At 38.1% G+C, this 26,134-nt stretch overlaps 1 protein-coding gene across 3 annotated transcripts in view; it reads right to left on the reverse strand.

The window, feature by feature from the left end:
* ERBB4 (erb-b2 receptor tyrosine kinase 4) overlaps positions 1-26,134 on the reverse strand; it is a 708,927-nt gene that overhangs the window by 36,655 nt on the left and 646,138 nt on the right. For all 3 annotated transcript variants that reach the window (XM_045295392.1, XM_045295397.1, XM_045295390.1), the window contains 5 exons: positions 23,567-23,722; positions 20,449-20,524; positions 12,083-12,229; positions 10,374-10,471; positions 8,648-8,818 (listed from right to left, as the gene is read on the reverse strand). In XM_045295392.1, the coding sequence (XP_045151327.1) occupies positions 8,648-8,818; positions 10,374-10,471; positions 12,083-12,229; positions 20,449-20,524; positions 23,567-23,722 (648 nt within the window). The remainder of the gene's footprint in view (positions 1-8,647; positions 8,819-10,373; positions 10,472-12,082; positions 12,230-20,448; positions 20,525-23,566; positions 23,723-26,134) is intronic.

A 26,134-nucleotide genomic window follows, 5' to 3' on the forward strand; every position in this document is an offset into this window, starting at 1 on the left:
AACAATGAGGTACCACCTAACACCCTCAAAGATAGCCCAATTCAAAAAATCAGAAAGCAACAAGTGTTGTAGGGGCTGTGGGGAGATAGGAATGCTTATCCACTGCTGGTGGACCTGCAGGTATGTACAGCCACTATGGAAATTGATCTGGTGATAGCTAAAACAGATGGAAATTGGGTTACCATACGACCCAGCAATCCCCCTACTGGGCATATCCCCAGAAGAGGCAAGAAACAAACCAAGGCCAGATATCTGTGCTCATATGTTCATTGTGGTACAGTTCACAATCGCAAGGAGTTGGAAACAACCCAAATTTCCATCAACTGATGAGTGGATTAAAAAGCTGTGGTACATACATACAATGGAGTACTATGAACCGCTAAAAAGCAGTGATGAACGTATGAAGCACTTGCCACATGGGAAGAACTGGAGGAAATCATGCTAAGCGAAGTAAGCCAAGCACAAAAGGACAAGTACAACATGAGTCTGCTGAGGTAAGCATTAAAAAAAAAAAAAGCAAAAGTTGCATAGGGAAAAAGTTACTGTATACAAATATTCTTAGGGTGAGGTCCAGGTAGTATGGCAGGGACCAGACCAAATACAAGGATACATATGATAGCCAACTGAAAAGGAGGCAGGGAAAGGAATATAAATAAATAGATTTTTAAAAAAAGAAAGAAAGAAATGGATAGTGGGGGCACAGGGCACTAATCCAGGGCACTAACCAACCAAAGGGGAGGGTATTTTTTATATCTCCACAGGAAAAGAGGAACCAGACTTCAACCCAGTGCTCCAAGATGTGAATCCAACATGCTGGTGTGGAGTAGGGAACCAGTGGAGAGGTCTGAGGGGCCGGTCCCATTTCCAACTATGTGGACACCTGTCCCTCCCCCCAGAAGAATTTATTTCAAAGGACAACACGTGTAAAATGAAAGGGTTTGTAGTAGAATATCTTTAAGATATTTTCCAGCTCTGGTATTCTGTATGGTAGTTAGATCATTTTATATCAACTTGAATATGTATGCAAGTGTTGGGGGCGAATTCAACCTGTTGATCTGGTCACCGTCTGATGATGCCTCCATGGGGTGTGGCTTTCTTATATCTAGGGAAAACTGGGAACCTCCCTCTTGCTCTGCCCCTTTGCCTCCCAGCTTGCTTGGACTCTGCTCCGGACCCTGAGAGTTGCCAGTGCCCTGCCATGTTTCCAGTGACCTTGGATCCACATGCCTCTTCACCGACTGCCCTGTGATCTTCCTGCATTCTGCATCATTACACGTGGCTACTGGAGTCTGAAGAGAAACTTATGGACTGCTTTCAGACTTGAGTTGGCCTGGGCTGGGATGCCTTTTTCACATATACAGTAATTATGTCTTGATAGAAAGCTCTTTCTTATACATAAATGAGTGCCACTGGATTTACTTCTCTAGATTGCCCAGTCTTAGACACGCTCCCAGCACATAATTCTTTATGCCCTCACCTCCTACTACAATAGGGCTCCTCATTCACTTATAACTGATCTATCTAGTAAGGCGCAAGGGTAAAACTCACAGGTAATATGTTTATCCAGGAAAAAAAGTTGAAATAAGTATCTGCAGGAGAACCCACCTGTTCAGGCAAAGAAAAAAGAGAGGGGAGAAGATCATGTTGTAGATGAAGGAAAGAGTCTGCTGCACAAGTGGAAACAAGATTGTGGAACATACGTACAGAGACCTGTGTTGCTCACTTTTTTCTGCTCCAGTTTTGTGGCAGGGAATACATATATAATATTGTTGTTAGGTCAAATCAGCTCTGACCCAAAGAAACTCTATGCACAACAGAGAGGATGCCCTGTGGCATCCTCACAATTGGTCCTGTGCCTGAGGCCACTGATGCAGCCACTGTGTCCATCCATCTCATTGGGACCTTCTTCTTTTCCATTGCTTCTCCACTTTACCAAACGTGATGCCCTTCTCCAGAGACTGGTCCCTCCTGACAATATGTCCAAAGTATGTAAGACGAAGTCTTGCCATCCTTGCCTCTAAAGAGCACTCTGCCCTTACTTCTTCCAATACAGATCAGTTTTTCCTTTTTTAGCAGTCCAAAGTACTTCTCTTCAGCACCACAATTCAGATGCATTGATTCTTCTACAGTCGTCCTTATTCCATGTTCAACTTTCACATGCATGTGATGCAATGGAGAATACCATGGCTTGGGTCAGGCACATCTTAGTCCTCCAAGTAACATCTCTGCTTTTCAATACTCTAAAGAGGTATTGTGCAGCAGATTTACCTAATGCAATATGTCTTTTGATCTCTTGACTATTACTTTTGACTGTGGAACCTAACAACACAAAATCTTTGACAACTTCAACGCTTTCTCCATTTATGCTGATGTTCCCTATTGGTCCAATTGTGAGGACTTTGGTCCTCCTTGTGATCCATACTGAAGGTTACACCCTCTGATGTTCCTCAGCAAGTGCTTCAAGTTCTCCTCACTTTCAGCATGCACGGTTGTGTCATTTGCATATCCCAGGTTGCTAATAAGCCTTCCTCCAATCCTGATGCTATACTCTTCTTCATATAATCCAAATTCTCTGATGATTTTCTCAGCATACAGATTGAATAAGTGTGGTGAGAGGCTACAACCCTGATGCACACCTTTCCTGATTATAAACCATGTAGTATTACCTTGTTCTATCAACACAACTGCCTCTTGATCCGTGTACAGGGTTCAAATGAGCACAATGACGTGTTCTGGAACTCCCCTTCTTCTCAGTGTTACCCACAGTTTATTATATTTAACCAGGCAGTGCTAGCAAACGTTGAAATCAATCGAAAGTGTTTTTTAACAAATGTAGACAAAATTTGAGAAGGAAAGAAAAAAATATATATCTTCCTTACTTGAGATATTGAAGACTAGTTTAACATTGCATTTCCTAAAGATTGGGTTAAATGAAGACTCTAGAGGTGTTTATCGTTATGTTTAACAAGAAAACAATATCCCAAACTCCATGACAATTTTTAGGAAGCCACAGAGATAGATGTAAAGCAACAATAACAATGGGAAAATCGTGTCTTTCAAGAAATACAAATCTACCGAGGAGTAGTGTAGCTAAAATAATATATACAGATGTAAAGAAATTCCTAGTAAAGAAAGTATTAGATAAAAATACTAATATTTTATTTTATGTAAATTAGCCATTTGAGCATGAGGAGCATTCTCAAATTTGTGGGAAGTCAGAAGTCAGAACCATTTTCGATATCTCTACAATGTCTATGTATTTGGAGGAATAAACAAATGCAACTTGATATACTTGAAAAAATTTAATGCCTAGCAAAGAAAACTCTTCATGAAAATAAAACCACTGATGTTCCAAAACTAAGTATAAAATATCATTACATTGCAATAAACTTACAACAAAAAACTAAACTTACGAAGTAGGCATGATCTATAACTCAAATGAGATGCACACTAAGATCATGCTTGCAGCTCTGAGGAATTTTAAGTGTGCCACTCATAGCGCACAATGAACTGCATCAATCAACTGACCTACTGGGATGACCAATGAATCCCTAGCACAGATGTTCAAAAGTCCTTTTTTCAGTCATTAAGGACAATCGCATTATGTATCATAGAAGGAAATACCTAATAAAACACATTGTTCAAGCATATCCCATTGATGAAAATAAAGGAGAGGGATACTTTACATAACTGAAAACAATAAAAATGAAACAACCGGCCAGCCTTTCACCATAGGAGAATGGCAGGACAGCCTGCTTCCATAAGGGTTACAGCTGGGAAAACCAAGGGACAGGTCGACTCTGTAGTAGAGGACCGTGAGTGTCAGAATCCATTGCACCAGCAGGGGGCTCTTCAGTTTTATGTTCAATCTGTATTCAGCGTCTCCCCTGTATTCAGTGGTCCCTTTCCTCATAAATGATCTATTGTTTTCATCTTGCAATGGTCTTAGTTTACGTTCTGCCATCTAGTGTCCCTCCCCACTTTTGATTTCCTCCTCTAAATGATTTGGAAAGAGTTATATTGACTCTAGGGTGGAATCAGTAAACATGTGATTGTTCCAAGAAGTCAATGGACTAGAGCACGTAGTACTTCTCTCTCAGGAGGTTACCTCTTCAATTGGTGTCAACAGTAAATTCACAGTGAATTGGGATCTTGAATCCAACTGGAAGTGCCTCAGAAGAGAGGCCTGGAGATCTGCTTTTAAAGAATAAGCCATTGAAAACCCGATCGCATGCAGTTCTACTGTGACACACGAGTCTCTGTGAGGCAGAATCAACTTGAAGGCAGCTGGGCCAAGTAGGATATACATTCCTCTCTGAAGACAAGAACACCTTCCAATTCTGTACCCTCATTTCCCAGAACAGAGCATAGGTCATGAAGAATTCCATATACTAATTTACTCTTCTATTACAGTAAAGTAAAACATTATTTAAAATAAAATATTTAAATGGAGAAAACGTGGAGACAAACAGTACCTGGTTATATGGAACCTCATAATAATAAGAGCTGTTTTTTGTCTGGATGAATAGATAAAAAATAATAATAAGCCCAAGCATGATGGCAAGGATATTGTATAGGAAACCTTGACATATTTTAGATGAAATGTAAAACCACTATCCTGAGACTAGAATAATTTATCATCAGGTAGCAGTCCTTAGAATTGATATTGATTCTTGGTAAATTGCAACCAGAGTAACCTTGTTTTGTCATCACAACTCTCCCACTACATTATGTAACTATGAGACATTTCCTGAACATGTGTCCTCAGAATCTCTTCTTTGAGATTAACCATATAAGGAATAAAAGGGATGCACAGAGGTAACTAAAATGCCCTTGCCCATTTTCCAAGAGAACATTCTTTTGAGAAAATGCAATAAAATGAAATACAACATAATAATTATTTTGAAAAGCCAAATTGTCTGATGAGGTAATTTTAAATATAGAAGGAACTTAAAAATTATCAGCTTCAATTTCTTCATTATTGAACTGAATAAACTGAGTGTTTTAAGAGAAGAATCTAAGTGATTTCGCTAAGACTGAAATACCACAAGGCTCCCTCAATGGCTCAAATGGTTAAACAGTAGCCTCCTAACCGACGCATTGCTAGTTCAAAAGCACCCAGGCACCTCAGAAACCAGGCAGGCCTGGCCATCTCTTTCTGACAGGTCTCAGCCTAGAAAACTCTATGAAGCAGTTCTACTCTGTGTACCTGGGGTCACCCTGAGCCAGAATTTACTCATGCAGTTAACCACAAAAATGTCACAAATGTTATAGGTTGTGGGGCATAAGTTTGCCCACCACTGATGAAAGAAAGACCTGTAGATCGACTTCTTAAAAAACAGCGGGTGAAAATCCTGTGGAGCAAGAGTCCTGTCCTGAGAGGCCCACCATCCCCAGGAGTCGGGCAATGAAAATGTCCTAGAATGTGAGCGGCCTGATTTCCAGTTTAGTTTATGCTTGCCATATTACCATTAATGTAAAGTGTTAGTTTAACAACAACTTGAACCAAAGAAAGTCCCCCTACCCACCCCCACCCTTTGTTCTCTTAGACATATGGCTTCCATGGGGTCCAGGGATTGTCTGAAATCTCGCTCTGCCACTCATCATTGGTAAGTTTTTTACTCATTTATTGTCCTAAATTCATAATTTTTAAAAAGACATATAGAATTTTAAATAAGTAAATGCATCATATAACTTGTCCACCATTAGAACATAACAACAGAAATAATTAGAAATAATTTACTTGCCAGGAAATATTTTCATTAATAAGTTTTTCATTTCATCAAGGAAAATGGATAGAGAAGTCATAAGAGAAAGTAATTATTATTTACAATGTTGGCATGGAAAAAAATCATAATGCTAAAGAACCTAATAGATATCTATGATTTGACCAACAATTACAAGAATACTAGTGTATCTATTTTACAGATGAAGAAAATAAGTCATGAAGGAATTAAAACATTAATTACAGTTACTCAACTACTGAGCAGTAGAGCCTATACTTAGAAACCGAATTATTTCATTTGTTTCCATTATACATTTGAGTACATTAGATAGCTTAGAAAACAACTGATCAAAATTCACTTTAATTTTCCACCTTACCACATAATTTGGCCATAGAATTTAAAATTAAAGTAACTGATTTTCTGACTACAACATACTGTAACTTATCCCTGTAGGAAAGCAGCCCTGGTGACAGAGAGGACTGCTAACCCCAAATTCAGCAGTTTGAAACTACCAGCCACTTCAAGGCAGAAAAATGAGGCTTTCTACTCCTGTGAAAACTATATTTTCAGAAATTCATAGGGGCATTTTTGCTCCATCATCTAGGGTTGCTATGAGTTAGAATTGACTAGATAGCAATGAGTTTGGATTTTTTGCTTTTTTAATCACTATTGGAATGAAGGGGTAAAGAAAACAGCATTTGTATATATTAGAAGTTATGATGAATGTTACTTAAAAGTCAGTTTACAACGTCAAAACATTGTAGCGTTCTTTATAAGGAAATTAATAAAGTCTTTTAATGCTTAAAATAAAACAGTATTTAACTACCATTCCTTTTTGAGGGTCTGAGAAAAAAATGAACGGAAATTTATGGATATCATGGATCTCAGAATCTTATGAAATAAGAAATGAGGACTAAAGGTAAAGTTAAAAGTTCTACTATGATTTTGTCTTGTCCTGTTCATTCCATTTAATTAACTCAAACATTTATTAAGGATTTCCTTTATTGAGGCTACATTAGAATAAATATAGAGATGGCATTTAAGAATTCTTAACAAAAGAAGATGATTCAAGCCTTTGGCCTTTATAGCATTTCAAGTTTAGGAAATAAATCAATTTTCTTGAAATTTCACAGTTTTAATAAAAATTAATGTATTTACCACTGAAAAGGACAAATACCTTAGGTACCACTGAATCATTTTGCAAACTTTTCAGATTAAAAAAAAAAAGTGTCTCTATTACAGACCTTAGAGACTTTCTGCCCCGGCATAAATGAATGACTGATAGTTCATCTCTATGAGTGATTTCATTTGGAATTCTTCTAGTTATCTCGTCTGCACTGGGCAGATGACACAACGGTATCTGTGCTGCAGCCTATTAGTCCATTAGGAAACACAGTTTTTGTAAAAAAGAAATATTACTTGAGTCCTTATTTTCCTTGAAAATAATCTTAATGATTTTCAGCTGTTTTTGTCCCAATTCAATTTCAAAATTGTCCAAATGAGTGTGGGTCAGTAAAAAGGAAGAAGTATATTTTATGGGAGATTTATCTGTATAATAGTCTAAACAACGGTCCTCACAGACCTTGAGGTTGCTGTGAAGAACAAAAATCATATCATGGAAATAACATATTCCAATAATCACGAAACACTCATGTAGTGCATTAGACACAGACTGCACATATTGGAATATTCCTCCCCAGGTAAGTCACCTAACTCCTCAGTGGCTGAGTTTCTTCTATTGTCAGATGAGATGATAATAATAGAACCCCATAGAGTTGTCAGAAGGATTAAATGAATTATTTTACAGGCATCGACACACGGTAAGGGCAGAGCTTTCCTTCATTATTGCTGCCAGTAACTTCACGTTACAAACTGGTGAGAAAGTTGTAAGTTTTTATGGCCAGGAGACCCTGGATGCTGTTGTACTCCGTATGACAATGTCCTTCCGGGGGAGGAGGAGACGAAGGCAAAAGAGCCCCTTTTAGGAAAGGTTATGCTTTGTGGTAAATTTTCTCACTGTTAAGGAATGGATTATAGACTGAAGTTTACTGTTCCCCCACATTCCAGAACAGTCAGCTAACACTTGATTATATAGCAAGTAATCCTATTGTTCTTTGATACGATATCTGACTATTTCACTAGTCTGAGAAGTTCTTGAAGACCAGAGCTATGTAAGAAATGTTTGAAAATAAAGGGCCTACCAATGTCTCCTGTGCAGAGACTCTCAATGCATGTCAAAGGGATGATGAAGGAGTTCAAATAAAATAATTTTATATATATATTTAAAGATCATAGATTTGACATTTGGGGAGACAGAATGGTATTTATATAGAATGGCTATAGCATTACAAATAAAATGTAAATGATCTTCTGAAAAATGTTCAACTTAGTTTTACAACTAAGAAACGATTCAACAGCCTTCCCAATAGGACTGCTTAGCTTAAGGAGTCACAATCACCTGTGTTAGGACTTTATTTGGACGCAAAATATTTAGCATTTCTTAAGTAGATGGAAAAGAGTCGTACTCATGTGGCCTCTTGACTAACCAATTACAATGCCTTCCTGAGAAGGAGAAACAGAAAATCTGCCTAAGAAGTTTCATTCACTGACACGGACAGAGAGCCCTAGCCGTTTGAGATGAGTTTAGGTTTAAGAAAGGAAGGCTTGTTGTAACTGACATAAGATGAGGAAAACATTTCTCTGATTTGAAATCTTGAGGAGAATTCCCAGTGCATATGGCACTGCCCACACTTACCTTCCAACATGTATGATACATGGCAAAGTGAGCGGATTTCTAATAGGAATGATAAACTTATTAAAAAATGATAGTGATTTGAGCTAATTATCTACAATTGTATGACTTCTACTTATGCTTTTACTTCTCAGACATAATAAGGTATGTGTATCTGATGACTTCTTACCCTGTTTGAATCAATTCTGGCTCTGGAAGTATAGATGGGAGGAGGGATGTTGAAGGCCTGAGGGACCAGGTACTCCTCAGCATCCATCATGTCTTCCAAATCCTCTTCGTCTAGTAGATTCTGGAAGAACTTGCTGTCATTTGGACTAGGAAGCTTCATGCGGTCATCACCCTAAAGGACCACCCAGCAAACAAATAAACCAAAGTCAATACGACATTGTGATTCTTCCCTTCATTTTAAATATGTGGTTTTTGGAGAGCATCCATATAATACTGAAACAAATGGCTGAAATATGTATTTATTTTTTTTAATGTGGGATTTTTTTTAGCATACACCCTGTCACAAAATAGCTCACTGTAATAGGGCAGATGTGACAGGATAAGAGAAATAACTACAGTGAGAATGTGCCAAATACCAACAGAGACAAATTTGAATGTGAGGTGGGCTGCTAACTCCAACGTCAGCAGTTCAAAACCCCAAGCTGCTCCTCAGGAAAGAAACAAGACTTTCTATTCTTGCAAATATCTACAGTCTTGGAAAGCCACGGGAGCCATTCTATCCAGTCCTCTGGGGTCACCATGAGTTGGAATTGACTTGCTGGCCATGAATTTGGTTTTGGGTTTTCGGAAGTATGTTTTGAGGGAAAACATCCTTTTAGGATCTGAGATAATCTCCATGACAATATAGCATGGGTGTTATGACTTGAAGAGTAATTAATATGGGGCAGTCAATTTAACAATCTCAAATTTATTGTAGGTACACTTGTTTGGATTATCAGCATAGAGTAGCCAGGACACACACTTTTCATAATTTGGTCTTTTGCATAATGTGTATATTGTCAAAGTACTGACTTTTAAAATCACCCCACAAATGGGAAAGCACTGCTGTGGAGGGAGAAGGCACCTGGACTCTGGTTGTGCTCTTTCTCACCATGTCTGTTACTTAACTCTACCTTTTGTTCAATGTCTATGAAAACCAACGGGTTAAAATAATAGAAAATCATAAAGATTTTCTCCTCTAAGATTCAATTTTAATATTCATGTTGGCTTATTGATGTGAAGATAAATGTTCATTTGTTCCTAGTGAAGAAACACCATTCAATACAGTCTTTGGTCCATTAATTTATGGTGTGTTTAAAAGTAATCCAGAGAAAAATATTATAATTCTAATGTATCAAAACCTATTTTTCTAGCGATTAATATAAAATATAGTTTGGTCTGTTATTTGATTCATGTGCACATCATTTTATTTGTATTTGAGTTATTACTTGGATACTACATATCTCCCAAAGAAAAAACATAATTTAAAACATCTTTGTAGGACATTAAAATGTGAATATGTTAATGCTTAATTCACCATATTTAAGAATGAGAAAAACAAAACAAAAATGCCTCTTTCCTTGACTCTAGGAAAGGATGAGCATGTTAAGGAATGATACAGAATATTAAGAAAAAGCAGAACACTAGAAGGAGCATTTGATCCATGCTACTTTGTGCACATGGACAATCACTGTCACCTGGCTGTTCAATAGCAGAGTTGCTTGCACACCAAGGGGACAGGTTTAAGAGGTAGTGTGACTCCCAATGAACATTTACACTGCCATTCTGTCCAACTACCACAGTAAAACTAGTCATGAGTTTTGCAATTCAAACCCTAGATGTTATTCACATTGTGTAATATGTTTGTCTTCGGGGCAGTTTAAAAAACATAAGTGAAAGGCACTAACCTGAATAACTAGGTATCTTTGAGGGTCTCGAGCCATCCTGGAAAATTCAGCGGCCAGTTCTTTGAATTTAGGTCTGCTGTCAGCATCAATCATCCAACCTAGAGATTCACACACAAAGGAGTCAACATGTCTATCATTTTAAAAAGACAGGAGATTTAAACTTTATGAAAATACAGTCTAAATGGTAAAAGATGATAACATTGCACCCTTTGGGATGTTTCCCACCAAGGGGGGAAAAAGGCAGGAGAATAAAGCTAGTGTACAGTGATCAGTAATGTTTGCTCAGCAACAGCCATTAGCTTATCTAGTACCGCCCTCTCCCTCACACCGCATTGGTTAGCACAGAGTCCTGATAAAATGGATCTTATCCTCCCAGCTCTGTTTAGCTGAACTGAAGGCTGATAAAAGCACCAAGTGTTCTTGCCAATGGCCACCTTCACAAAGCGGGTATGACCCTATCAGATAAATAAGAAGGTTGGCTAGTCATCAAACTATATAAATGAAGCTTTTTCTTACATGCACATTATATAACACGTGGTTTTTTAATCCCTGATTTCCTTTTCTTTCATAGATGTCTACCAACTCCTTGATCCACGTTACCAGGGGTATTCCTTTCCTGGGAGTCCCCTGTTCACAACAGTTCTGGGCAGGGTTTGGGTGTCATTGTATGAGCCAGAATATCACCTTTCCCCCTCTCCTACCAAGCTCAGATGTTCTATGCTAGTTCTGTTCATGATAGGTACTGCATCCACTTTTTAAAAACTGCTTATACAGATGCAGAAAAGGGTGTTTGGGGCATTGCTGGAACCAGCCACAAAAGGTTAGCCTCATGGTGAACTTATCAGTGTCTAACTAAATGTTGAGTAAACACAACTAGGCTTAGAGGAAAGGGCATTCTGACCTTATTTCTTATTTCTTCCCTCCCTGTCAGAAGGCATCAACCATGTGATGAATATAAATCTGAATAGACCTGGGTCCAAAGTCTCATATTAATAAGCTGCTTATTCACCTTCACAAGGTTGTTTCTTTGCTAACGCAGTATAAATCAAAAGGGGAAAAACCCAGATTATACAAGAGAGATTGCTGCCTGTTAATCTCACTTAAATTAAGTCAGAAACTCCAGAGACTTCTCTAATTCTATTTAAATTAGGTTCTAGGCTTTCAAAACACATTTATAATACATATGTTTCTGGGGCATAGAAAAGGAAAAGAAAAGTAAGCATCAAATGTCAACAAATGATTAAATTTGAAAAGAAAATTACACATTAATAAGCTTTTAGGTTCATTTGCTGGGTTCAAACCTCACCCCATCCCACTACTTTCTTGCTAACTAAAACTGATCACCAGATTTCCAGTGAATCCATTTTTTTATAAACTATCAATTTTATGTTTCTTTTCTTTATGCTTAGATCACTTAATTAGATTGGTATCTTATAGCATAATTGTGACTAATTCTTCCCTTTGTGGGCAGACAATGTTGTTGTCCTGGAGATTATAAGAAACAAAATGAAATGAATGAGAAGTAAAACTCTTATGATTTTTACTTCATAATATGAAGTATGCTATTAGTAATATCACTACTCTTGATATAATTATGAACTATTATCAATATTTTTAAATACAGAGAGACTTAATACAGGTAGACTGATTTACACTATTATTTGACTCTGAATGGTGGTGGTTATGATAAAAATATCTTGCTGTCTTACATTTGACCATGACCATGTAAACGTCGATGGTGCAGATGGGAGGTTGAGGCAAACGTTCTCCTTTTTCTAATAAATCAGGGATTTCTCGAGTTGGAATTCCATCGTAGGGCTTTCCTCCAAAGGTCATCAGTTCCCAAATAGTGACTCCTAAATTGGAGATCAAATTTGGATGGGAGTATATTAACAGTATACAGGAAACAAATGAACAATACGACAATGACAAAATCATGCTTTTTAAAAGCCAAGTAAAAGATAATCTAAAGAAAGCCTCTTCAGATTGCTATTTTCCTTTAAAAAGTCCAACCCAATGTCTCCATGGGAAATAGAATTATCCAACTTTTAATGGAAAGCAGAGACAATTTAGAGTGAAAAGGAGAGTATAGGATCTGTCTCCTATCCAAACTCAAAAAAAATGTTAAGATTTGCCAGCCCAAGTTACTTTTTCACCAATCGGTAAAGGTATACATGTAAATTCAGTACCAAATAAGTATGATGGCATGTACAATCTGCTATGGACACATTTGTGGACTAGTCATATCTTTACTATTAAACGCTATAAAGGTTGAGCAGAAGTTCTAGGATGATTACCGTCTACTATGAAAAATCACTACTGCTATTCTTGCAACTAAAACAAAGAGAAGTAACAACAACAACCCACAGAATAAAACAAAGAACCAAACTACTTGTGAGATCATTCTGATTCATTGTGACCTCACGTGTCTCAAACTAAAACTGGACTCCATAGGGCTTTCAATGGCTGATATTTTGAAGCGGATGGCCAGGCCTTTCCAGTGAAATAAAACAGATTAATTTCCCTGGCATTTATGAAACCCTAAGTGAGGAATGATTCATATGTAAGATACAATACATGAGTCTGTGAAGGTGAATCACACCCAAATCCAAACTCACTGCTACCGAGTCAATGTCAACTGTAGTGACGCTATGGGGCGTGGTAGAGCTGCCTCTGTGAGTGTCTGAGACTGTAACTTTCAAGGTAGAAAAATTGACAGGAATTGAGAATGGTTTATTCCTTAATTAAATGACTTCCTGAAATCACTAAAACATTAATTTTTTTTAGGCCAAAGCCAACACCCTATCATTAGCCTGTAAATACTCAATTTTGTTCATCACAATGCTGGTTTTAGCAATAACATATAGTTAGATATCTTTATGACATAATAATTACCTAATTTAAAAGTCATATTTTTCTTACAAATAAAATGTGCAAGTTCAGAAATAGCTAGATGGACCAGTTACCATTACAAAGTGAAATTTGAGTGCTGCATGTACATAAACAACCTCCCAACATGTTCACTGTCAGCAAGTCGAGGATTCTGCCTCATAGCAACCTTACAGAACAGAGTAGAACTCCTCCTATGTTTCTGAGACAATACCTCTTTATGGAAGTAGAAATTCTCATCTTTCTCCTGTAAAGTGGATGGTAGTTTTGAACTAGTGATCTTGCAGTTACCAGCCCATATGCCACAAGGGCTCCTTATATGCATATAGGTATCTTTTAATATAAATCCCACTTAATTCAGTTCAGGTTTCCTCAGTCACTGCCATCAGTAATGAACTACTTGTTCAAATGGAAGTCTTTTAAGGCTTAAGATCATTATCACTAACTTGTTAATAAACTTGCAAAGCTGAAAATACAAAAGTTTGTGTAAACTTCAAATTATCCTTTATAATAACCCATTGCCATTGAGTTGATTCTGACTCATATTGAACCTATAGGACAGAGTAGAAATGCCCCATAGGCTTTAAACATTGTCAAACTTATGCATACATACTGCTGCAACTTTCTCCCAAAAAGAAGGTTTGAACTCCTGATCTTTGGGTTAGCATCCACTTAACTACTGTGCCAAAGAATCATGACTATTACTTGACACATTGGCACCCCCCTGGGAGAGTGTGTGGGCTGCAAACCATACTGACACAGAGTGACACCAAGTCTGTCTGTAAAATGTTTATAGAGTAGTACAGCAGATATTTATTAATTTTATCAAAATATTCTTGTAGTGAGTTAAAAAAACAAAGGCATGTCTTGTTAAACAAAGCTGTGGTGGTTACATAATCTGTCAATTTGCGAATGGGTGGAGTCTAGCATGTCAATCAGGTCACAGCCAATGAGGCCTCTGTGTGGGCATGGTCTTCTCCTGAAGATTCTGGGAACTCCTATCTTCCTCCCAGGAGGTGGGGCACACACACTTCCTGCTGACAAGCCACATAGAGATCCCGGATGGAACTAGAGCCCTGGAGCTGGAGGAGCCACATGGAGACCCACACCAGCATTAAGATGCTTCCACCGCCACTGGATCCACAAGACTTTCCACCCACTGACTCATGATCTTCCTACATTCGGCGTCATTGCATGTGTTGTGTGATTCTGAAGAGGAAATTATAGACTGGTATTGGGCATGTGGGCTAATTGATATCAGACTTATGGAATTGATCTGGACTGGGCTGGGATGTTTTCTGAATATACAATTACCCTTTGATATAGAGTTCTCTATACCCATATGAGTGCCTCTGGATTTATTTCTCTAGTCAACCCTGACTAGCACAATAACTTACAAGTATCAATATGTCTACAAAGCTAAAACTGTATTATCATTTGTACACTTCCAAATGCACTTCAGGAGCCCTGATAGCAGAGCGGATTGAGCATTATTAGGCTGTTAATGAAAAGATCAATGCTTTGAATCCACAAACTGCAGTTTGGGAAAAAATGACGCCATCTGCTGCTGAAGACTTACAACCTCAGAAACCCTACAGAGTAGTTTTACTCTGTCCTACAGGGTTGCTAAGAGTCAGAATCGACTCCAGGACAGTGGGGGTTTCAAGGTGCTCTGGTCAGAGCTGTCATTGTTATCCAATTACGTTGTTTGTTGATAGGTACCACAAGTCCGTTTCATGCATAGCCGGATTCAAACCACAAGGTAGTTTCCTGTCTGCAGTGCAGACGGAGGCTATTGCTTTTGTCAAGGAGCTCTGGTGGTGCAGTGGGCGGCACTTTGGGCTGCTGACCTTGACGTTCCCATGACTTGCAAACCACCAGTGGTTTGGGGCGGGTCTTGCTACACCCATAGAGAGGTACGGTCTCAGAATCCCACAGGGGCGGTCTACCGTGTCCTATAAGGTCACCATGAGTCAGCATGGATTTGATGGAAATGAATTCGGTGTGGTTTTGGTTGTTTAGTTGCAGTTGTTGTTTTATCAAGTCTTCAGGAGTTTTAGCTACAATATTGTGGTAAGCAGTTATTATGAATCTATGTAAAGAATATCTCTGAGAATGAAGTAGTAATTAAAGGAACAGAAGGGGCTACTCAGTTACTAATGACCGTACAACAATTCAATGTAGAATAACTTAAAACATAATTTTGGTGTTCATATTCACATGATATAAGAAATATTACAGTTAAGAGTGGTATATCCATATTCATCACAAAATATTCAATGATTAATATGGATAACAAACATTACTAAGAATTCTGTATGGTCTGTAAGTAGAGCTGAGACAGGATAGGTGTAGTAAGATAACACCAGACATTACTACATTACGAGACACCAACCTTAGTGACTTTGTTTACCTGATAGTGTGTTTGCTAATATTTATTCACCATGTCTTTATTTATAACATAAATATATAATAAGTGGCACAATGTAACTATTGAGCTGATTAAATCCTACTCAATTTTGTATAATGAGGAATGACTGCATACAATCATCACTGGTTATAACCCCATCCCCATGAGGCAGGCTGGAACAATTTCAGAAGTTGAAAATTGCCTACTTTTAATCAGTCTTACTCAAAGAGTATGTAGTTTAGAGGTAGAATTTTATCAACTACGTAGGCAGTTGGATTTGTTTCTCTAGTCAGCAGACTAGAAGAAATATCTCTTTACAAAAGACTGAAGAGATATTATCACATCTCTTGCAGAAATTTCCATGTAAGCAAGAAAACAAGCAATTACAAATCAAACTAATATATAGTACGGTGATTAGATTTTGTGTCAACTTGGCTGAGCTAGCATTCTCAGTAGTTTGGCAGTGAGGTCTCTCCCATAATGTGACCTAACATCATGTCAATGATACCATAAGGATAAGGTGGAGTGCAGTCCCTGACTCAGCTTGATGAGGTCGCCTTGGGGATATGATCTACTTCCTATCTGTAGGTAGAGGCTGTGGAGAACTTGCTCTGTCTCTTCTTCTTTCAGGCCTGGATCCTGCATCTGATTTCTTGGGACTTGGGTAGGTGGCCCATTATGTGGTTTGCCAAACCAGGAAGCTGTTAGTAGCCTGCCATGTTGCCTGATGACCTTGGATTCACTTGACAACCTTGGAGTCCACCTTGGTCTTGCTGCTGATGCTGCTTCTTGTTTTGTCCTCCTGCTTCCTGGTTTGTGGGCCTGGCAGCTTCAGGGGTCAAGAAGGACCTCCAACTTATCATCTGACCCATGGACTTGAGATGGACTAGACCTGTCTGCTGTGCAGCTGAACGGGCCATTCTCTTGACATGAATTTCTCTTTTAGATACATGCAGATACCATTCGCACTCTCTAGAAAACTATAAATCCCCCACCTCTGCCAATAACAATCTAATTATATTATTACAGGAATGATAACAAAAAGGTTTCAACAGAAATGAATTCATGTTAGACAATTTCAGCAAAACTACATCACAAACTTCCTCAAAACTTACATTGTCATTCTATCATTTGAAGATACATACTATAGCAGATACATATCTATTTTATGAAAATGAAGATGCACCTAGTGGCCCTTTTACACAAAGGCACGCTATGAACAGAATTATGTAATAGTTTTCTTTGCCTTGTATGCCTTTTATCATCAACTATGATGTAGCTCACAATACCTTATGGCTTGGGATTGATGTTCTGAACTAAGGTTCAAAACAGAGCTTGCATGCTTCCTTGCTTGTGTGATTGATTGGTTACTATTGATTTTATTTGTCTGTTTGCTTATTCTTACTGAACAGGTTCTGCTTCCAAGACTTCGCAACTGAAGATAAATGTGATAGCCCAAGTAGCCAAATTTCTACCCAAACATAAACTTCGATGTGAAAAACATGACTTTCATCCTACTAACATTTTACATTTTAATTGATTTTTTTAAACTTTCAAAGATTAGTTAAAATTTACCTATAACAGCTTGCCTCATATAATTCAGATAAATACAAGGCGGTTGGAAAAATTAAAGACAAAGAATATATGAGCTAGATATGTGATAGATTTGTTTTTCTACCTCCACCTTACAATGGTTACAACTAAAAGTTGTCAAGCCTCCTTTGTTTACCTGTCTAAACCTCATCACAACGTATTTCTGTTCTGCTCCCAAGCTGAGTGAAGGCAGCGCTGATAGTGCAGTGGCTACTCAATGGACTGCTAAGTTCAGTCATTTGAAACCACCAGCTACTCCCTGGAAGAAAGAAAGAGCTTTCTACTCCCATAAAGAGTTACATCTAAGAAACCCACAAGGGCAGTTCTATCCGGCCCTTGTGGGTTGTCCTCAGTCTGAACCAACTCTATGGCAGGAAGTTAAATTAGTTACACTGAGTACAATACATGAGGACTGTTAACCGCATGGTCAGCGGTTCAAACATACCAGCTGCTTTGCCAGAGAAAGTTGAGATGGTATGCTCCTCAGAGATATACAGCCTGGGATGTGTCAGAATTGACGTGATGATAGTGGGTTTTCACACAAATGTAAATATATGTAAATATAAAAATATATGCTTTGCATATGTTGTTGTTGTTAGATGCCACTGAGTTGGTTCCAAGCCATAGTGACCTTATGCACCTGTGCCACCCTCACAATCATTCCTCTGCCTGAGCCATTGTCGTCACCACAGTGTAAATCCATCTCGTCCAGGACTTTCTTCTTGTTCATTGCTGCTCTCCTGTATTAAGAAAGATGTCCTTTTCCAGAGAAAAGTTTCTCCTGATAAGATGTCCAAACCAGGTGAGGAGAAGTCTTGCCATTTTTGCTTCTAAACAGCTTTCTGACTGTACTTCATCTAAGGCAGATTGATTGATTCTTTTTGCAGGCCTTAGTACTTTCAATATTCTTCTCGAGCAACATAATTCCCTTGCATAGATTTTTCTTCGGTCTTCCTTATTCAGTGTGCAACTTTCACATGCATATGAGGCGACTGGGTCAGGCTCCTATTAATCCTTAAACTAACATCCATGCTTTTCAACATTTAAAGAAGTTGTGCAGTAGATTTACCTAATGCAATGTGTCCTTTGATAACTCTTGACTGCTGCTTCAGGCACTTTATTGTGGATCCAACAAGATGAAATCTTTGACAACTTCAACCTTTTCTCCACTTGTCATGATGTCACCTGTTGGTCCAGTTGTGAGGATTTTGGTCTTCTTTACATTGAGTCTTAATCCACACTGAAGGCGTGAATACTTGATCTTCATCAACAAGTGTTCAAGTTCTCCTCGTTTTCAGCACGCAAGGTTATGTCATCTGCATAAGTCCTCTTTGAATCCTGATACTGCACTCTCCTTCATATAAACCGGCTTCTCTGATGATTTGCTCAGAAGACAGACTGAACATGTATGGCGAGAGGATACAACCCTGACACACAACCTTCTTGATTTTAAACCATGCAGTATCCCCTTGCTCTGTGTGCACAACTGTCTCGTGATCTTTGTACATGGTTTGCATGAGCACAATGAAGTGTTCTGGAATCCCCATTCTTATCAAGGCTATCCATAGTTTGTTATAGCCCACACAGTTGAATGCCTTGTCATAGTCAATAAAACACAAGTAAACATTTCTGGAATTCTCTGCTTTCAGCCAAGATCCATCTAACATAATAAGTAATACTATCCCTTGATTCATGTTCCGTTCTGAAAATAGCCTGAATTTCTGGTAGCTCTTGGTCAATGTCTTTCTGCAAACATTGCCGGATGATCTTCAGAAAAATTATACTTACAATATCGATGATTTTGTTCTGTTATTTGTGCATTCTGTTGGGTAACCTTTTGGGGGAATAGGTGCAAATATGGATCTCTTCGTCAGTTGGCCAGGTAGTTGCCTTCCAAATTCCTAGTATAGTCAAGTGAGTGCTTCCAGTGCTTCATCAGCTTGTTGAAACATTTCAATTGGTTATGTATCAATTCCTGGAGTCTTATTTTCTGCGAATGCCTTAAGAATAGCTTGGACTTCTTTCTTAAGTGCCACTGGTTCTTGATCATATGGCACCTCTTGGAATGGTTGAATGTTAATTAGTTCTTTTTGGCACCGTGACTCTATTCTTTCCATCTTCTTTTGATTTTTCCTGCCTAACTGAATATTTTGTCCATGAAATCTCTCATTATTGCAACTTGAGGCTTGAATGCTTTCTTTAGTTCTTTCAGTTTAAGGTATGCTGACTGTGTTAGTTATATCATGATTGTAAACACCTTGACTATACTTTTAACTTAAATAAGAAATGCATATTGTGCCTTCTATTTGTGAGTTAGAAATATTAACACTCTGTAATATAATTAAAGACATAAAAAGTGTTGACTCTTTCTAACACCTGGATTTTAAGTTAGACATAATCAGACAGATGTTAAATACCTCACCTCAACAACTGAGTTAAATTCAATTAAATAAGTGCTCCACTTAGAAAAATAAAATCACTGTATTCCAGTTTATAGTAATCATTCACATTGCTGTTTACTCTAAGGTAGTTTGCAAATTAAAATCAAAACTGCAACAAGCAATCTTTATCCTAAGGTCTTTCTTTACTTACCATATATACTCATGTACAAGCCGAGTTTTTCAGCACATATTTTAGCAGTTTGTGTGGTAAAATTAGGAACCTTAGCTGATATTTGGGTCGGCTTATACTCGAGTATACACAGGACTTTGGCTGCTCCCTCCTGCTTTTAGTATCGCTTCTTATATTATGATAAAACCTCTGATTTCCTGGCAGTAGAGCAGAAATTAAAAGCGACAAAAAATGGTTGGTTTTTTGTTGTTGTTGTTTTTGCTTGTTTTTTTAAACATCTATTGTATTCAGAATTTTCAGATTTGTTGAAAATCAAGGCCATGAGAGTCTGTGACCCCATTCCCAAATTCACTTCACCTTTTGGGGTATTAGCATCTCGGTGGCTATGGACGCAGAGTGGGTAGCAGACAAATCAGGCTGGATTACGTTTCAGAAAAACCCCAAAATGCAAAAGACAGGAGACAAGATCATTGAGAACTTTTGTTTCTTAAAGGAAGATTTAACTCAAGAAATGGGACTTATAAGAAGTTTTCTCCAACAGAAGAATATAATGTGGCTGAATATATTTTACATAAATCTAAAAAACGTATTTCACGAGGAAAATGTATTTACCATAGCTCCAAACGTCACTCTGATGGGTGAATTTCCTATAGTGTATACATTCCAGAGCCATCCATTTAATTGGCATCTACAGAGAAATAAAACAGGAAAAGTTTTATAGTTACTTAAAAAGTCACTTCTACAGTTATTTCCTAAATGTACTTTCTTGAACTTTCTTCTAGTGTGTAAATATGCATATTTAATAAATATGTAGTGTGTTTTATAAATAGGAAACAAGTGAACTAAAGTTTATATTAACTATACATTTATATTCATAGGAAAAAATGAAGCTATTTCAATAAAGATTTAAAGTCTCTGAAACCCAAAGAGGTACTTCTACCATGCCTGTAGAGTTGCTCTGAGTCAGAATTGCCTCGATGGTAGTGAAAGGTAGTATACATTTATATTAATTACATATAAACTATAGTAACCATGTATTCACATTATTTTTACATAGGCAAATGAATTAATATTTATAAAGTTCATTCAGTGACTTGACCTAAAGATGCACTTTACAAAAAAATCAACTGCATAAATAGTAAAAAGTAAAATAAGGGCCACCTTTTGAAGTTTTTAAAAATTTTATGCTTGTGGTAGTTACTTACTTTTATGTCAACTTGAAGATATGTAAAAGTGTAGGAGTAGTATCCAACCTGTCAATCAGGTCACAGCTGGATGGTGCCTCCTTGTGGGCATGGCCTTCTCATAAGGGGGGCCCTAGGAACCTCCCCTTCTCTCTGCCTTCACCTTCCTGCTGGCTCACCACCTTAAGAGATATCGGAACTCTGCTATGTTCCCACAAACCCTGGATCCCCAGAACTTTGCAATCATGGGCCTGTGGTGTTCCTGCATTCTGCCCCATTGCATGTGACTGTGTGAGTCCGAAGAGGGACGTGGAGACTAGTGTCAGACTTATGGACCTGAGCTAGATTGGGCTGGGATGTTTTCTTTTTAAAAAAATTTTTTGGCAGGTGGATATTTTCTTGATATATAATTACTTCTTGATATAAAGCTTATTTTTACACATATATGGGTGTCACTGGATTTGTTCCTCTAGACCGCCCCGTCTAACACAATGTTCACTAATTAATCAGTTAATATTCTAAGTCAAAATATCACATTTAAACATGTGGCAGATATGCCACCTAAAATATACATATTATCCTGGGTATCATGTCATTTCTTTTTACCCTCAAGACAAACTGTGGGGCCTTTGCACAATGGATTTCTCTTATACTCACACCCGCTCTTTACTCATATAATCCGACTATTAAAATGTCTAAAATCATGAATTCCAAAGTTGGCTTTGCTTTGTTTCCCTGTTACAAATGACCTCCTTCATCTTGGCCAGACTGTATTGAACATCTGAACTGTTTTCAAAATAGGAGCTATCTAAAAGAATGCAAGAGGATCAGCACAAAGCCATCACTAAGACAGGACAAACAACTCACCCCGTGTACCCTGCTGATGACGGGTCCACAGACTGAGTTTCCACCACAAAGGGAAGCATTATATAGCTAAGGATATAATTAGATTCTATGGAATAAAGATAAACACTTCTACTTTGCAGTTGAAAGCTTAAAACTAAATAGGCCTTTGAAATCATGAGGCTGGCTGCTCACCAAGGTGACATCAAGGTAACGCTATGACAGAATCATGGTATTCAATGAGAGGGAACAGAAGACACATTGAAAGTAATTTCCCTATGGGCAAGGAGTTAGCTGACTTTATGGACTACGGACATTGTGTTAAAGAAGTAAGTTTAAATCACAGGTGGCTTGATAAAGACTTAATGGTTGCTAGCATTTAAAGCTATAATGAATCATACTTTAGACAAATCCTACAGCTGTATCTACTCAAGACAAGTGAAGTCATGTGATTTATAGACTTCTACCTCTGGGCACCCTTGTCGAGTTTCTGAGCTGTAATCTCACAACCCTGGAATCTGTTATTACACAGACAAACTAGACTAATAAAATCAAGGATAAGTCATGCTCAAAAATAGAAGGATAAAAAAGAAACTTTTACATTTTGAGAAGATTTGAATATCTATAGATGTGAGAGGCCAGGATAAAAATCAACCGTAAGGCTGGCTTGTGGAGTGGGCACATCGGGGAACTTAATTGGGGAACCTGAGCTTGCTGACCCATAGGGTGGAGCTGAGTGTACAGGGATTGTGGTTTATTGGAGTGAGGTGTCCTCTTCAGGGAGCTGGGTTTGTTGACCCAGGGAGATTGAGCCGCTCGCCTTGGGGCTGAGGTTCACAATGGTGTGGTGTGCCCTTTGGGCTGCATTAGCAGCCCTGAAAGAACTTTGTAACAAGTCCTGATGAACAACTATAACTGAGTTTTTCTCACCTGCATTAAAATCTATTTTCTTCTTTTTTTTCTTATTAACTTAATAAACCCTTTAACCATGAAGCTTGTAGTCATTGCAATGAATTATAGAACTTAGATATAAAAGAATAAGAATGTTGGATGGGTGACAAAACACTACAACAAGCTAAGTACTCAGTTAATGAGGAGATACAAAGGCAAGAAATAAGGCATGGATTGAAACCATATGGATGATGAGTGAGCCAGGGGTACGGGGTACCACGGAAGCACTGCATAGGCCCCTAGAGATGTGGGGAGGGTAGGACAAGTAGCATTAATAGGAAAGTCATATGCTATGCTAGGACATGAAGAAACTAAAGGCAGTTCTGTCTGGCTGCACATTTAGATAGAATAGTCAACCTTCCAATGAACTATGGTGTTTGGAAGGTTACTTCCTAGTCTATGTGAAGGAATGAGTTATCTGTCTCAAAGAGTCAGGTCTATGTTCTTAAGATCAACAGAAAATACTCTACATGAATGGATCAAAACTTAATTCTCAAGAGTCCCAAACATTCCATCCACATCCCAACATTAACCCTAATATCAGGGCCATTATTTTATTTTAGCTGTTTTACAGAAATAGAGGCTGGCAGTATGTACCACATATATTTATTGATCCTAGTCAGAAGCAAAAGCAAACTCCGGCACTTGGACTTTATAAACGCCTAAATCTCAGGTTTACTAGATTTCTTATATAAAATAATATAGCGCTATACTTACTTTTCAAGCAATGTTGCTTCCTAAAAGACACATACCTTCCCTCCGTCGGCATTATATTCTTTTTCATCTCCTTCCAAGAGTCTGGCTAGTCCAAAATCTGTGATTTTCACATGATTTGGTGATTTTACTAAGACATTACGTGCTGCCAAATCCCGATGAACAAGCCGTCTTTCTTCCAGATACATCATTCCCTGAAAAACACCAAATTCCACAACAATGATCAGCTCATGCCTTGGCTTTTTCATTTTTGAAAGAAAAAGAAAAGGAGTCCCTAGCATTCCATTGGAAGTGGAATCTATCTAAGTGAAGCAGGAATGATGTAAATTCTTAGGGAAAAGCTGGACAAAAGAGAAAACTACAAATAGCTCTTGAATGTTTTTTACCTACTAAAATCCTCTAAAGATGAATGGATTCCCTGCACATGAGCTCAATATTTGACCATTTCTGCCCCTGAGACTCTGTAACCTTCTGCTAACACTGTCACTAGGGCGGTGAGTAGGTGTCTTAGTAGATAAGCCAGCATGTACTTGAACTGATCCACACACTCCTAGTTGTTTTCTTTTCAATAGTCTCTATTTAATGTTATCTTTCCCTTCACCCCCCCAGCTCCAAACAAATATACGTATTCATCCTTCTTTTAATCCCTAATATGAGGTTTCATGATGCTAAAATTGCTACTATAGATTATAGCCAAACTGAAGAATGATAGTATTTTTATGAATTAGGCAAAGGATGAAGTATACCAGGTGGATAGTAAAGACCTGCAATGATAAAACATAGTTTCCTATTACATTGATAAGGAGATGTGGTCATACAGTGGTTAAGTGCTTGGCTGCTAAATAAAAGCGCTGCAGTTCGAATCCATCAATGCTCCTTAGGAGCAAAGACTTGCTGATCCTTTCCGCCCTGTAATGATTATGGCCCAGAAAACCAAACGGACCACGCTCACTGTGGCCTATGGTCCTGTCTAGGACCCGACTTAATGACACCCAACAAAAACAGCAACATGACATTGGTGATCATTACAAGAACTCAAAATTGTAATGACAAAATTCATCTTAATCCTTAAAAATGTCCTTTAATGCGGTGTTTTTCATATGGTACATCCAAACCAAACCTGTGGCCTCCTATTCAATTCAGATTCACAGCAACCGGTAGAACAAAGCAGGGTTCCCCAGGCTCTAAATCCTCCAAGACGGACATCTTTCTCCGGTGCACCAGCAGGTCGTTTGGAACCACCAACCTTTTAGTTACCAGCCCAACTTTTAGTCACTGTGTCACCAAGTGCCTTATATAACATACTGGATAATTAAGAATAATTACTCAGCATATCAGGAAGCCCTGGCGGCAGAGTGGTGATACATGGAGGCACTAACTGCAAGGCCAGCAGTTTGAAACCACCAGTTGCTCCTTGGGAGACAGACAGGCTTTCTACTCCTGTAAGGAGTTACAGTCTTGCAAACTCGTGGGTGCTGTCCTATAGGGTTACCATGAGTAGGAATCAACTCTACGGCAGTGAGGTGTTGTTTGTTTGTTTGTTTGTTTGTTTGTTTGTTTTGTTTTACCCAGTGTGTCATGTAACACACATGGTTGGTATTCTGATGTTTTTCTTTTGCTTAGACGTATTATTTACACAAAGGAGCAAAATACTAATTCATAGAAGGAACAATTTGATTATAATTGTATTGCAGCAATAGGCAAACTAAGAGTGGCGAAACCGATCCCTTAGCAAAAGGTGTATGTACAAACAAGAAAATTGACTCAACACATTGACTAGATTAGAGTGACCATCTTCTAATTGTAGTTAGGGGGAGATTCTACCTTTGAGGAGCTTCATGGTAGAAAAAGTTTTCATCCAAAACCAAATCAGAATTAGTATAAAAAAGTCGAAGTATACTCTTGCCCCAGTCGAAAATCAATGCTGTTGGTAGTTAACATTACAACAGCAAAACTTTGAAGGATTAATGGCTTCTGACATCTAAACAAAAGCTGTGGGAAACAGACACATAAATCACATGGGTCAAAACATTATGAACCGTATACCTGGTGTAGTGTAAAAGAGAAGATTGCTTCAAACAGCACCAGGACCCAGACTCTATATAAATGCCTATTAAACACACGCAGCGGAGATACTGCCTGATCGGGCCCAATCACTCAGCAGTTGGCTGACACCATCTGTATTAGTGTTTCCTGAAACTAACCCACAACTGAGATTTATGGGGGGTTGGTCCTCTTTCCTAAAACAGTGCTTTCTTTCGGAAACATCAGAAATTAGATATTGTTAGAATAGAGTGAATCTGAAAACATTTAGCCTTTATGTTACTTAATGGAGCAAACAAATCATTGCCCTCGAGATAAAGTAATTTTATGCTTTCCAAATAAGTTTGTCTCTTTAGGAAGTGCACACCAAAACATTCATTATTATCTGTCTTGTTACCTTCATACGAGAAAAGGGGAAGTGTGTTGGCTACAGATCAGCACATTATAGAATGCATACTGTGTCCTGGGAATTATTAGATATTAGAGAGACAAAAAGAATCATGAAAGGGCTGTATATTAAAGGAGGACAGAGCTAATTAATAAAGGAGGCACTTATGAAATAA

Source organism: Echinops telfairi, unplaced genomic scaffold, assembly GCF_000313985.2.
Source record: "Echinops telfairi isolate 266 unplaced genomic scaffold, ASM31398v2 ScPeMD7_3;HRSCAF=10, whole genome shotgun sequence".
NCBI lineage: Eukaryota > Metazoa > Chordata > Mammalia > Afrosoricida > Tenrecidae > Echinops > Echinops telfairi.